We start from the raw sequence: 15,007 nt of genomic DNA, 5'->3' as shown, positions 1-15,007 counted from the left end.
CAGCACTGTAACTCAACCCTGAACAAAGCTTACCTAAAACTTGAAGTTTTTCCCAGAAGGCACATAGCAGCTTTCTTGCGCTTATTAGGAACACTAGACAGCACTTTAGCACTACGCTTGAGAGCCATTCTAAAGAGTGAAATCATCAACAAAAAGCCCCAAAATGCAAAATATGTGGCATTAAATCGACTGTGAAAAGGATGCTTGTTCACAGCATGAGCTGAAGCAAGGCAGAATGTCACTTTGTCTGACCTTGGCTGGGAATGTGTGCATTGGGGCACTCAAATTTTTCACTGCTTCGCACACATCCGTGGCCGACTTCAAAAGCGCCAAGAGTATTGTGATTGGGTTACGATTAAATTTCAATGAGCAGGTGAATTTGCAAATATGGAATTTGTGAATAAGGATCAACTTTAGCTTAGTCTTTCTACCAAAATGGTTTTTTAAAAACATTTTGAATTTTAAGGTCTAAACTTCAGTCTTCTCATAATACTAGATAAAATGTTGTATATATTCGGAGTCTGTTTCAAGACTAATAGGAAAGAACTAGTTTTAGAGGCCTCAGATCATTCTTAGTTTTATTCCTTTGGCACTTCTAGGTAATCATGTTTCATGCTACTGATTCCTGGGTTAAAGACCAGTTTGAAGGCAAAATGAAAATGTTTATTTTAGTCAGCAAAAGTCTAATCTGAATTTCTTATCACAAACGCATGTGATCTCCTCCTAGAAAATGTTGTCTGTCACGACAGGATGTAATTAGAATATACTTTGATTTTTAAGTAAAAGAAATACTTACCTAGTTGTGCTCATATCTGTAATCTGTACTCCTACTTTCCATATATTTGTAGACACACTTTCACATGGTAGCTACTGCCAATTTTAATTTCCCAAGTTTTTCAGTTTTGCTTCAAAAAATATTTTATGCATTTTATTAACTTTAATTTTAGATTGGCTTTCAAGTCTCAAATCCTCTTAAAACAGGAAATGTCAGCTCTTGCTCATAGCTCCTTGTAAGAGGCTTTTGCCAAATTCAGGAATTTAGAGACACATTTTAACTGCTTTAGGTTATAAGTAACAAAATGTTGGCATGGGGAGCAAATTTATAAATATCAAGTGACTATTATATATCCATATCTGCGAACTTGAATAAGCTTAATCAAATGTCAAAATTTGGCTATAAAATGGTACTATTTTGGATCAGTATTTATATACCCTGTTGGTAATCAAGATTTGTTTCTTTAAAAAGGTTTTAGCTGTTGATTGGAATTGGTGAAAAAGAGTTGGAACTGGCTAATTAACTCAAACTTCCCAATTAAAATAGTGGAGCTTGGTAGATAACACATTTATTCACCAACTCAAGAACTTAAAAGATTTTCCAAGTTTAAGGTTCTTCAGTCTCTTTTGATCTCTAATAACAACTTGGATATAATAGAGTTTTCAGGCTTCTCAACGCCAGATAACTCATTTGACTGGCTTCTCCTGCTCAGAGAACAGTCCAATTAGGTTTCTGTGCCAACCCCAGAAGTTCTGAAGTTTCACCCTTTCTATCTGGCTATTTCTCTGTATGTGGCAGCAACTCCTCTCATGCTGGTTTTTCTCCACTTTCCACGACTGGCTTCACTTCCCTTTTGTTCTGAAGTAATAACCACCATTTATTGCTGTAATTTAGTAGGTAAGTCGTGTCCAACTCTTTTGCGACCCCATGGACAGAAGCCCACCAGGCTCCAGTCCATGGGGTCGCTAAGAGTCGGACATGACCGAACGACTTCACTTTCACTTTTCACTTTCATGCACTGGAGAAGGAAATGGCAACCCACTCCAGTGTTCTTGCCTGGAGAATCCCAGGGACGGGGGAGCCTGGTGGGCTGCCGTCTATGGGGTTGCACAGTCGGACACGACTGAAGCGACTTAGCAGCAGCAGCAGCAGCTCCTGCATTGGAAGACAGATTCTTTATCACTGAGCCACCAAGGAAGCCCAATAACCACCATTAGGGATGAGTATATTATCCAGGGCCTTGCACTATCAAAGTGAAGGCTCTCTCCATTACTATGGATGACCAAAAATAGACCACAGCTTGTATGCCAGGACTTAGGGTATTTTTTCATTTTCCAGCTGGCTTTTAAAATGTCTTAATTAAAATGACATGCCACAAAATGCCAGTAAAGATTAACAATTGACCTCTGTTAAATATTCTACAAACATTTCCTGGCAGAGCTGTCTTTAAAAGAATTTCAAATAACCCTCATAAAGATAGTTTAAGAATTTATTCTAAGTTTGAGTTGATACAGTAAGATTTCAGACCAATTTAATTTAGTAAGAGGTGTAAATGACCTAAAGTCATTTGGATGAATGCTGGTCTTAGTGAACCATCTTTTAAGAGTCACTTTCATCACACAAAAGACTAAGCAAAGTCATTTTTAATAGCTCATTAAAAAAAAGAGGTAGTATTTTAAGAGATATTCCTTATATAATAAGGTATTAATGAAAATGTGTTCATTTTAAGTATTTTTTGGCTTGAAACAAAGGTTTATATGAAAATAAAAATGTACTGAGAAATGTGTCATTTTTTAAACATGAAAGATTTCAAATTCAGATAGATTTTTGAAACTTTTTATTTATATTTTGGTCTTACAAATGATCATTTTTAAATTGACTTTTCCATAAGAATGTAAAGCCCAAAAATTTGCTAAATATCAGGTCCACACAAATCCTCAGGGAGGTTTTCTGTGTAGTCTTCATTAATGCAAATCTTTATGTAAATATTTCACTCTTACTGTAGATCTTGAAACTCTTTTACAATAATGCAGCCATAAAGTTTTATGCAGTGCATTCATTATAAACTATACATTTCTATTAAAAGGAAGGCTGGGTGATACAAAAATATGAGAGGATCTGGGGAACAAGCAATCTGTTGAGGCTTGGTATGTCTTACTTGCTTTCAAGTTTTTTGTCGTTACTTTCAAAGAGCACACAGCACACGAGGCACAATAATCATCTCCCTTATTACCCTCCCTAATTTAAAAATCTGTTGTTCATAAAACTGGACCAATTATCACAAAGTATCATTTGCATAATTAACCACAAGTCTATTACAAGGCATTCTGTTACTAGTGGTATCAACAAATGAAGGATGGAAACTTATAAAAAAAAGGGTTTTGTTAACTTCTTACCTGTCATGGGCTGCGCTGCCATTTCAACTTTTAATTAGATGTTTAATGCCTCACAGTAAAAGACCAATCAATGGAAGAAAGCAAAACTAAATTATTTTCTAGGTTCTATAGTATTTCACTTGACAAGCTAACAGAAGGATAGGGCAAAATTTAAGATTTATATGCGTTCCAACTTTTCACTCAGGAATTCTTCTACACTGTCTGTGTTCCATTTGAGGATGCTTAGTTCTTCAGCAATGTTCCCGCTGTCATCCAAAAGCTTTAGCACAGGGTCTGAACCGCGAACATACTACAAAAAAGAGGAATATAATTTTCTGCTTAGAAGTAGTCTTTTTAAGCTTCAACCAAAATCCAAACCAATTTAATCTAGCTTAACTAAATTTAATAATAATAAGCTTTTAAAGTCTTTTAGGGATTTCATAAAAAGTAGGGGAAAAAACCCACATTTTACTTTTGAAGAGAAACACTTGCTGGTATCAAGACAATTTTACTTGGGGTTTAAGCTTACTTTTGAATATAACAAGTATTTATTGCATACATGAAGAGAATGATAACTAAGAGCAATGTTAAAAGACTGTGCCTACCAATTATCAGGTAATTCTGCACTGAACTTTCATTCGATTTCTTAAACCAGAGAAAATTAATTTTGTTGTAAATAGTTTATAATTTGGTTGGATTCCTAAAACTTCAGACCTACCTAAGTAGCGGGGTCCAATATTTTGCTAGAGGGCTCTGAGGAATTCTTACTCTGGGTAAGTGGGTAACAAACATGATCCCATTCATTAAGCGATCAATCTTCAATGCTAAATTAAGGACCATGTAACTAGAATGTAGCAGTGATGATAAAGGGAGCTCTGAGAACTTCTTTTAGCAATTATGCTTCAGTTTTTCTAGGTTTTCTAGGGTTGTGAACTTGGGAGATGGAGACAAGCTCTGATGTGATTATTAGCATTGGGTATATTCTCAACCCATTTGTGGCCCTCTAAGCTAATGAAGCAGTAACATTACTACCAAAATCTTTTGGAACAGGCTATCAACATAAACTGTGCTTAAAAAGTTCATTTTTTAATTAAAAAAACTCATTTAGTCACAAAATTAGAAACTACATAGAACACAGCTGCAAAAATATTCAAATATTAAATCAAACCCAATAATGTAAAAAGAATCATATACCATGACCAATTTGGATTTGCTCCAAGTATACAAAGCTGGTGCAATATTTGAAAATGAATTAATGTAATCCATTATTACCAACAGGCTAAGCAAGAAATCTTGTATCAACAGATGCAGAGAAAGCATCCTGTCACATGTTACAACATGGATGAACCTTAAAGACATTATGCTAAAGTGAAATAAGCCAGTCATGAATGGACAAATACTATACTGATTTCACTCATATGAAGTATCTAAAGCAGTCAAAACCACAGAAATAAAGCAGAAAGGTGACTGCCATGGGCTGGAGGCAGGACAGAGGGGAATTAAGTGTTTAATGGTTATAGAGTTTCAGTTTTGTAAGATGAAAAAATTCTAGATCTACTGCACAACAGTGTGAATACACTTAACACTACTGAACTGTACTCTTAACATTTAACTTACCATCCTAACTGCTTTTAAGTTTTCAGATTTTTGACTGCACAGCATGTGGGATCTCAGTTCCCTAACCAGAGATGAAACCTGTGTCCCCATGGGGTCTTAAGTGTGGGACCACCAGGGAAATTTCTTAAAAAAATTTTTTTAACCGTAATTGAAATTTTAAACGGTGAGGAAAAGATCTCAGATTCGCCACAGAAGATATACAGATGGCAAATAATCATGTGAAATGATGCTCAATTAGGAAAATGTAAATGAAAACGAGATAACACACTTATTAGAATGGCTAAAATTCAAACACTGACATTAACTAATGCTGATGAATGTGGATTAACAGAACTCTCATCTATTATTATGGGACTGCAACATGATATAGCTACTTTTGAAAACAGTTAAGCTTTGTAAGAAGTGCCCAACAGTCTTCCTATAGGATTCTGTAATTGTGCTTCCAGGCAATTACCCATAAGATAAACTCATGTCTACATAAAAAAGTACACAGCACTGTTACTCGTAATTGCTAAAAACTGGAAGCGACCACCATGGATGCCCTTGCAGAGGTGAACAGAAAAACAAACCATGATATAAGAGAATATTGTTCATATTATCCAGCATTAGAAAGAAATGAGCTATCCAGCTACAGAAAAGACACAAAGGAAATGTAAATCTATATCAAGTTAAATCTGAAATCTGAAAAAACTATCTACTGTATAATTCCAACTATATGATCCTGGAAGAGCCAAGACTATAGAGACAGTGAAAAGGTCAGTAGTTGCCAGGTGTTTGGCAGGGGGTGGGCTGTGGAGCACCAAGGAGTTTTGGGAGCAGTGAAACTTCTGTATGATACTGTCATGGTGCACATATGACATTATGCATTGGGTAAAACTCCCAGAACTGTACAGAGAATAAGCCCTAACGCAAACTATGAAATGTAGTTAATAATGTGTTAATATTGGTTCATCTGCTATAACAAATGTATATCAATGCAGGATGTTAATACGGTAACTGGAGGATGGAGATGGGAGTATATGAGAACTCTAGAATCAATTTTTCTATAAACTTAAAATTGTTCTAAAAAATAAATTTAATTTAAATTATGGGTAATTTTTTAATTTAAAAAATGCTAGAAAAAAGGATCACATTAAAATTACATTACCTTGATTTGCAGTCCTTTGAATAGTTTGGGTTTATCACTCCTGACGAAAGCTTAAAAGAAACAGATTCAAATTGGTCACTTCCAGATACAAGCGACTATAAACATCAATATAGAAAGGAGAAATAAATGCAACAAATAAAAAAATTAGATTCTTTTCTATATGGGAAAACCAAGGAAGTTAAAACACCTATAAGTAGAAAGACATCCCATATTCGTCAATGGAAAGACTAAATATTTTAAGATATCATTTCAAGTTAATAAAAATCCCAAATTACAAAAGGATTTTAAGGGCTTGACAAAATGACAACAAAACTCTCTAAATGTATATAAGAGCAAATGTTTGAGAATAGAGCAGTTTGGAAAAAGTAAAATATGGGAGAATTTGTTCAACTGTTATTTAATGTACAATGTGATACTTATTATCAGAGTAGATAAGACAAAGAAACAGATTAGGAAAACCAGAGAGATAAAAACACCTCTATTTTTTTATATGGTAAAGATATCAAGCCAGAGAGAGAGAGAGAGAGAGAGAGAGAGAGAGAGAGAGAGAGATTATGTATGCATGTGTCTGGGAGTGTGTGTGTGTATTATGCAATAAATACTTTTGAATATTTATTGTATATCAGACAGCAGAGATAAAGCTATATAAAACAGACAGGACTCCTGGTCTTATGGAGTTTATAGTCTGGTGGGGAAGAAAGATACTAAACAAGTAATCATGTAACTAACTGATAATCTGAATTGTGATAAGTGTTTAAAAAAAAGATTTGGATTATTACCATGGCATTTAACAAAGACACCCTGATAAAGAAAATAAAATTTTCCTACATTCCTAAATGATTTGGGAAAAATTATTTCTAGCAGTATATAAGAGGGTTCCTATTAATAATAATAAAAAATACTAGGTACTAGAATGAACTAAGGACAGGAACATGTAATATACAAATACACAAGTGGTCACTAAACATTTGAAATAAATGTTCAACCTCAGAAAATAATCCAAGAACTGTCAAAACAATGAGGTAACCTTATTTGGAGTGGCAAAAATTAAAAAGAATATTTAAGGTTAGAGAAGGGGTACAGAACATTTTGCTGAGGGTTAGCTGTGGGAGAAATATAAATGGACACATCCTTCCTGAAAGGTATTTAACAAAATGTGCATACTCTTTAGACCTGCAAGTACCTTTCTCAGAATTTCTTTATTCTGAGGAAACAATGACACTATAAAAGGCAAACACAGATACAAGGTCCTGCTAACCAAGTCTGGAAATCTGAAAATAATCTAAGTGTGTAAAGGGTTATTGGTTAAATAAATTAACACGGACCTCACCATGAGACACATCCATCATTTAAAAATCGTATATTTAGTGATATAGACATAAATGCATATAAAGGTTTATAGATCAGTTTGTTTTCCATGGTTGTTAAAAAAAGACATAGTTTTTATATATTTACATTAATGTATTTATATATTTATCTGTAAATATATATTTGCAAAGCAAAAAGCTTGGAAGCATTCAACGAAATCTTTAAAAAAAAATTAAGTGAGAAAATACAAAATACTTAGTAGAATATTCCTAACAGTTCAAAACAATAACTACTATTTTAATAGGAGTTATATCTGGAGCACAGGGTTTGGAGAAGTTTTAAATAAATGCCTTCCTTTCTGGGTTACTGTTAATCTACATTTTAGCAAGTTTTTAGTAATGATCATATCTTAACTGTCCAAGTTAGAAAATTTTACAATATAGTAAAAAAAAAATACAAGTAACATGTTTCATTTAGATAACAGACAGTTCTTAATACCCATTCTGTAATCATTTGCATTAGTTTCCAATTGGATTTTATAGTGACAGGCATGTTTTTGAGAACTTTTTCTTTTTTTTTTTAACTTATTTGGCTGCACTGGGTCTTAACTGTGGCATCTGGGATCTAGTTTCCTGACCAGGGATCAAATCTGGGCCCCCTGCATTGGGAGTGCAGTCTTAGCCACTGGAGTGCCAGGGAAGTCCTGAGAACTTATTTTTTAAACTAAGAATCAACTAGCAATAGAACTAAAGACATGCTTCACTATGAAGATCTTTATATATGTGCATCTAGGACAACAAAACAAAAATTAATAAATACTTTTTCTTTTCAAGGTTTTGCAGAACTGTTGGAAGAGATTTAGATATCCCATCTGAATTTCCCCTACTATATTTAGTTCAAAATAAAATTGATTCTACTATTCTGGCTTATTAGAATGTCTTTTCTATTACCTTTATCCTTTCAGATTTGTCCAAAAACTCCTGAGTCCCCAAATGAAAATGAGCTTGTGATATCCTGTGGGGTTTATACCACTCCTTTGGCAAATGCTGTAATGCACACTTGTGTAAAGCATCATTTAACACGTCATTCACAACCACAAAAAAAATATCTCTAGAGAAAAGAACTACTCTTAAATACTTTTTCATATTTATAACAAAACTATAACTTTGTCTTTCAGAAGATTTTTAACAATCTGGAATAAGAAATAAATTTAAAAGAAATATTAAGATGAGTTACACAATGACTCATGGAGGGTGAAATGACTATCTTCATCTGTTCTCTTCTCTTCTCTCTGCTATGTATAAATCCACAAGCTCCTAATTTTGAATGAAGGGAATATCCATTAAATACACTGTAGTGCCAAAACACATTTTACAGGCAGTAAACTAAACTTTTAAAAAGATATTTGAATATTCACTATATACACACAGCACTAGGATAGACTAATGAGAATATGAGACTTACAAAAAACATCCCAGAGTAACTTATTTTTCTACTGTACTTTCTGTTTTAGTTTCTTAAAAAAATTTTCTTTTATTTATTTTTGGCTGCACTGGGTCTTTGCCGCTGTGTGCAGGCTTTCTCTAGCTGCGGAGGGCAGGCCCGCTCGCTGCCTGCGGTGTGCGGGTTTCTCATAGCGGTGGCTACTCTCGTGGACCACAAGCTCTCAGGCGCGCAGCCTTCAGCAGTTGCGGCGCGTGGGCTCAGCAGGTGCAGCACACAGCCTTGGCTGGCCCTGCAGCATGGAGGATCTTCCCAGACCAGGGACTGAGCTGGTGTCCCCAGCTCTGCACACTGATGCTTAACTATCGCACCACCAGGGAAGCCCTCTGCTGTTCTAAAAATGACTGACTAAATGATATCAGCTTGAAGAATCCTAGAGATTAATTCAGTCACTATTTCAAGAAAATGTTCTTATGCCAATTTAACTATTTGTCAATTAGGAAGGCAGATTTGCAAATAACACTTTAAAGTGATCAAACATACAGAAATGATTAGAAAACAGGTTAAATGATTGAGTTAAGATTCTTATCAGCATGGCATTTGTGCAGCTGCCTAGATTTGTGCAGGGTAAATATTTACTATATACACTGCTTAGAAAGTCATAGACTCTTGAAGAGTATTTAAAAAAAAAAAAAAAAAAAAAAAATCTATCTTCCAAAAGAGGATAAATGGGGATGAGGGGTAATAGGAAGGATATGTCTAGAAATAAAGAAAAGTTTGAACTATTATTTTCAAAATCATAAACAAGTGAAAATACAGAAGCAAAATATACTTGGCGAGATCTAATGATATATCTTTGATCACATTAGAAGCAGTCATACAATGTACTCTATTGGTTTAAAGATTTAATAAATAGGCTTATAGCAGGTACAATTAAGATTTGTGAAGTGCCATACAAAGTTACATGTAATGATAATTAGATATTTTACTGTTGACTAGAAATAAGTCCATTTGAATCAGTATATATTCTAAACAAAAAGTTCATATCATATCCAGAAACAATAATACAAAGAGAAGGGCACCAGCAACAACAAGAGAACTGAATTCTCAAGTGTGTTCAATGAAAACTACTGGGTATCCATATAATTCTAAAATAAGAAAATTTACTATTGTATACAAACTATCTGGAGTGCAAAACCATGACTTATTTTGGTCCTTCCAACAAGACAATTTAAAAGCATTTAAAAACATTCAGAGAATGGCAATTTAAATAATTAAAAGAATCTGAGAAGACTGGAGGTACAATAACAAAGACAAGACAAACTAAAAAGATGATCCCTTTCCAGATCAAAATGAAGTCAGGAAAGGACCACTGAAGACTGTATATTCATAAAAAGGTATATAACCAATGTAAACATAGACTTTTAACCAGATTTCCATTTGTCAAAAGTGGAACTACCCTTGAATTGGATAACTCTAGTAAATACACTCCTTCATTCAATAAATATCTGAATTCCTCTTAATATGAGGTACAGTGTTAGGATGACTGGGAGTATATTAGTGATTAAAAAATTTAAAAACTGAACTTTAAGGAGTTCCTCCAGAAAAACCTCTATTTCTGCTTCACTGACTATGCTTAAAGCTTTTGACTGTGTGTGGATCACAGCAAACTGAAAAATGCTTAAAGTGAAGAGGAACTAAAAAGTCTCTTGATGATGGTGAAATAGAAGAGCGGAAAAGCTGGCTTGAAATTCAACATTCAAAAAATGAAGATCATGGCATCTGGTCCTGTCATTTCAAGGCAAATAGAAGGGGAAAAAGTGGAAGCAGTGATGGATTTTATTTTCTTGGGCTCCAAAATCACAGTGGACAGTGACTGAGGCCATGAAATCCAAAGATGCTTGATCCTTGGAAGGGAAGCTATGACAAACCTAGATAATGTAATAAAAAGTAGAGACATCAGTTTGCTGACAAAGGTCCATATAGTCAAAGCTATGGCTTTTCCAGTAATTGTGTATGGATGTGAGAGTTGGACCATAAAGAAGGCTGAGTGTTGAAAAATTGATACTTTTGAATTGTGGTGTGGGAGAAGACTCTTGAGAGTACCCTGGACTGCAAGGAGATCAAACCAGTCAAATCTAAAGGAAATCAGCCCTGAATATTCACTGGAAGGACTGTTGCTGAAGCTGAGGCTCCAATACTTTGGCCACCTGATGTGAATAGCCCACTCACTAGACAGCTTCTGATGCTGGGAAAGATTGAAAGCAAAAGAAGGGTGCGGCAGAGGATGAGATGGCTAGATAGCATCACCGACTCAATCGACATGAATTTGAGCAAACTCTGGGAGACAGTGGAAGACAGAGGAGCTGCAGTCCATGGGGTCGCAAACATGACTTAGCGACTGAACAACAAAGTTTGGTAGAGACAGAACACCAGTAAAACAAATAAATACATTAAAATATTATGCGGGAAATGCTATGGAACACAATGCGGAGAGTGAAAAATTCTGTGCAAAAGTAATCCCCAAATAATGTTTGAACTGAATTTTGAATGAATGGGGTTCATCACAGGAATGGGCAAAATGCACAAGTCAGGAAAAACATGCAGTGTGTGCAAAGACTTAGCGGTCAGAGTGCAGCGAACTGCAAGAGTCCTGCACGTAAACCAGAGACATAAACCCAGAAAAGAGAGTCCATGTCACGATAGGTCTTGTATATGACGCTGCGCTTGACATTTATTCTCTATGTGATGGGGAACCACAGAGAATTTTAAATAAGAGGGTCACATAATCAAATCTGTCTTATGGAAAAGGTCTTTTTGGTAGTTGTGTTGGAGAGATAATAGAAGCAAGAAAAGGGAAAAGACAGGTAGGCCAGATAACAAGCAACTAATTCTTTCAGATAAAGATGCTAAGGGCTAATTAAAACTACAGAATAGGCCAAAGGAGTAAGATATGAAGGTTATTAAGGAGGAGGAAGAGACACAACTTGATGACTAGCTGCGTATAAAGTATGCAAGAAATATTAATCATGAGTCTTGGGTTTCATGCTAACACTTTTGCGTGATGATACTGCCATTTGTGGAAATAGTGAAGAAGACAGTGTAGTTTTAGGGAAGAGGATTAATTTAATTTTGGAATGTGCTGGCTTTAAGGCCTCTCTACTAAAAATATAAAAAGGCAAAATGACTTTCTGAGGCAGCCATACAAACAGCTGAGAAAAGAAGAGAAGCAAAAGGCAAAGGAGAAAAGGAAAGATATACCCATCTAAATGCAGAGTTCCAAAGAACAGTAAGGAGAAATAAGAAAGCCTTCCTCAGTAAACAATGTGGAAAAGACTAGAGATCTCTTCAAGAAAATTAGAGATACCAACGGGACATTTCATGCAAAGATGGGCACAATAAAGGACAGAAATGGTATGGATCTAACAGAAGCAGAAGATATTAAGAAGAGGTGGCAAGAATACACAGAAGAGCTACAGAAAAAAGATCTTAACAACCCAGATAACCACGATGGTGTGATCACTCACCTAGTGCCAGACATCTTGGAGTGTGAAGTCAAGTGGGACTTAGGAAGCATCACTAGGAACAAAGCTAATGGAGGGGATGGAATTCCAGCTGAGCTATTTCAAATACTAAAAGATGATTCTGTCCAAGTGCTGTACTTAATATGCCAGTAAATATGGAAAACTCAGCAGTGACTACAGGACTGGAAAAGATCAGTTTTCATTCCAATCTCAAAGAAGGACAATGCCAAAGATTGTTCAAACTACCACACAATTGCACTCATTTCACATGCTCGCAAAGTAAGGCTCAAAATTCTCCAAACAAGGCTTCAACAGTAGGTGAACCGAGAACTTTCAAATGTACAAGCTGGATTTAGAAAAGGCAGAGGAACCAGAGATCAAATTGCCAACATCCATTGGACTATAGAAAAAGAAAGGGAGTTCTAGAAAAACATCTACTTCTGTTCATCGACTACACTAAAGCCTTTGACTGTGTGGATTAAAACAAATTGTGGAAAATTCCTCAAGAGATGAGAATACCAGACCACCTTACCTGCCTTGTGCAAAACCTGCATGTAGGTCAAGAAGCAACAGAACTGGACATGGAACAACAGACGGTTCCAAACTGGGAAAGGAGTATGTCAAGACTGTATATTGTCACCCTGCTTTTTAACTTACATGCAGAGTGTACAGTGTTAGTCGCGCCTCAGTTGTGTCCATCTCTTTGCGACCCCACAGACTATACCCCACCAGGCTCCTCTGTCCATGGGGTTCTCCAGGCAAGAATACTGGAGTGGGTTGCCATTTCCTTCTCCGGGGGATCTACCCGACCCAGGAGTTGAACCCAGGTCTCCTCCACTGCAGGCAGATTCTATACCATCTGAGCCACCAGGGAAGCCCCCAGGATAACTGTATAATGGAATATTATTTAAATAGCCATAAAAAGGAATTAAGTTCTGAAATACACAATATGATGAATCTTAAAAACATGTTCAGTGAAAGAAATCAGTCAAAAAAGATGAAATATTATGATTCCATTTATCTGGAGTCAGAAAATCCACTGAAATAGAAAGCAGATTAGTGGCCACCAGGGGCTGGGAAAGTGGAAATGAGAAATTAAAGTGTGTGTCCTTCAAACTGTGGGCAGGACTTAATGGAGCTATCTTTCCTTGTTGAGGTCAGGATTCCTGTCTCTTCCACATGGAAGCACAAGAAAATAAACTCAAAATTACTAAGAAATCGATCATTCTAGACCTTAATTATAAAGTACAAAGCAGTTCTATTGTCAGCCCACTATCTGCACCCACCAATCAGGCAGTCCTTTTCTCCGGAACCCCTTTGGACCACTTCAGCCTCTAAGATAATGAGGCTTCCAAAATATGGGTTTTTAACAAATTCAAACAGTTGTACATCATATGAAATGCTGGTTTGGATGAAGCATAAAGTGGAATCAAGATTGCTGGGAGTAATATCAATAACCTCAGTTATGCAGATGACACCACCCTTCTGGCAGAAAGCGAAGAGGAACTAAAGAGCCTCTTGATGAAGGTAAAAGAGAAGAGTGAACAGGCTGGCTTAAAATTCAACATTCATAAAACAAAGAACATGGCATCCATCTCATCACTTCATGGCAAATAGATGGGGAAACAAAGGAAACAGTGACAGACTTTATTTTCTTGGGCTCCAAAATCACTGCATATGGTGACTGCAATCACAGAATTAAAAGATGCTTGCTCCTTGGAAGTAAAGCTAAGACAAACCTAGATGGTGTGTTAAAAAGTGGATACGTTACTTTGCCAACAAAAGTCTGTCTAGTCAAAGCTATGGTTTTTCCAGTGATCATGTATGGATGTTGGATGATAAAGAAGGCTGAATGTTGAAGAAATGATGCTTCTGAACTCTGGTGTTGGAGAAGACTCTTGAGAGTCCCTTGGACTGCAAGGAGATCCAACCAGTCAATCCTAAAGGAAATCAATCCTGAATATTCATAAGAAGGGCTGATGCTGAAGTGCCAATACTTTGGCCACCTGATGTGAAGAGCCAATTCATTAGAAAAGACCCTGATGCTGGGCAAGACTAAAGGCAGGAGGAGAAGGGGATGACAGAGGACAAGATGGCTGGATGGAATCACTGACTCGACGGACATGAATTTGAGCAAGCTCCTGCAGAGGGTGAAGGACAGGGAAGCCTGGCATGGTGCAGTCCTTTGGGGTGCAAAGAGTAGGACACAACTGAGCAACTGAAGAACAACTAAAACTGTAGGCCACAAGCTACAGAGCTGTTACAAAAGCAGGAGCTCAGGCTATAAACCCAATTCACAGAATTATACTCTGCATTTTAACAAGACCCCCAGGTGACGTATATGTATGTTGGTTTAAGACCACCTAAGAGGAAATGTCAGTTCACAGTCTGAAATGTGGTGATAAACAAAAGAATGGTTTGAGTTAATGACATAAATTGGGAGTTACCAGGTGAACACTGCAGTAGAAACTGAGGGAGTGGGACACCATTCAAGAAAGTAAGAAAAAGAGAAAATAAGAATACAGACTGTGACTGACACCAATATTTGAAGTGTGGGTGGTAGATGAGATGCCAAAAAAGGAGAATAAAAAAACCTGTTCACACAAGTGAAGGGAAGAGAGAGTAAAATGCTAGAAAGTTATTGTTATTCAATTCTCAAAACAGTCCAATAAGGTAGATATTAACTGATTTTATACCACCTATTAACCCATTTTATAAATGAGTAAATTGATGAAGCTAGTGCTAATCAATCAGTATTCCTTCCAGTAAAACTCTGAGGTAGCATCATAATCCTAGGCATCACTCAAGAAGTGAAAAT

At 36.1% G+C, this 15,007-nt stretch overlaps 1 protein-coding gene across 1 annotated transcript in view; it reads right to left on the bottom strand.

Moving 5' to 3' along the window:
- Window positions 1-2,595: 2,595 nt before the first annotated feature.
- The window catches only part of SELENOF (selenoprotein F), a 37,456-nt gene continuing 25,044 nt past the window's right edge, over window positions 2,596-15,007 (bottom strand). The window contains exons 4-5 of the mRNA XM_065909662.1: window positions 5,915-5,964; window positions 2,596-3,460 (exon numbers count right to left, since the gene is read on the bottom strand). Of these exons, the coding sequence (XP_065765734.1) occupies window positions 3,329-3,460; window positions 5,915-5,964 (182 nt within the window). The 3' untranslated portion in view covers window positions 2,596-3,328. The remainder of the gene's footprint in view (window positions 3,461-5,914; window positions 5,965-15,007) is intronic.

The sequence above is a fragment of the Muntiacus reevesi genome, chromosome 1 (assembly GCF_963930625.1).
Source record: "Muntiacus reevesi chromosome 1, mMunRee1.1, whole genome shotgun sequence".
Lineage (NCBI taxonomy): Eukaryota > Metazoa > Chordata > Mammalia > Artiodactyla > Cervidae > Muntiacus > Muntiacus reevesi.
The sequence above is the reverse complement of the archived record's forward strand: the minus strand, read 5'-3'. Positions and strand labels throughout refer to the sequence as shown.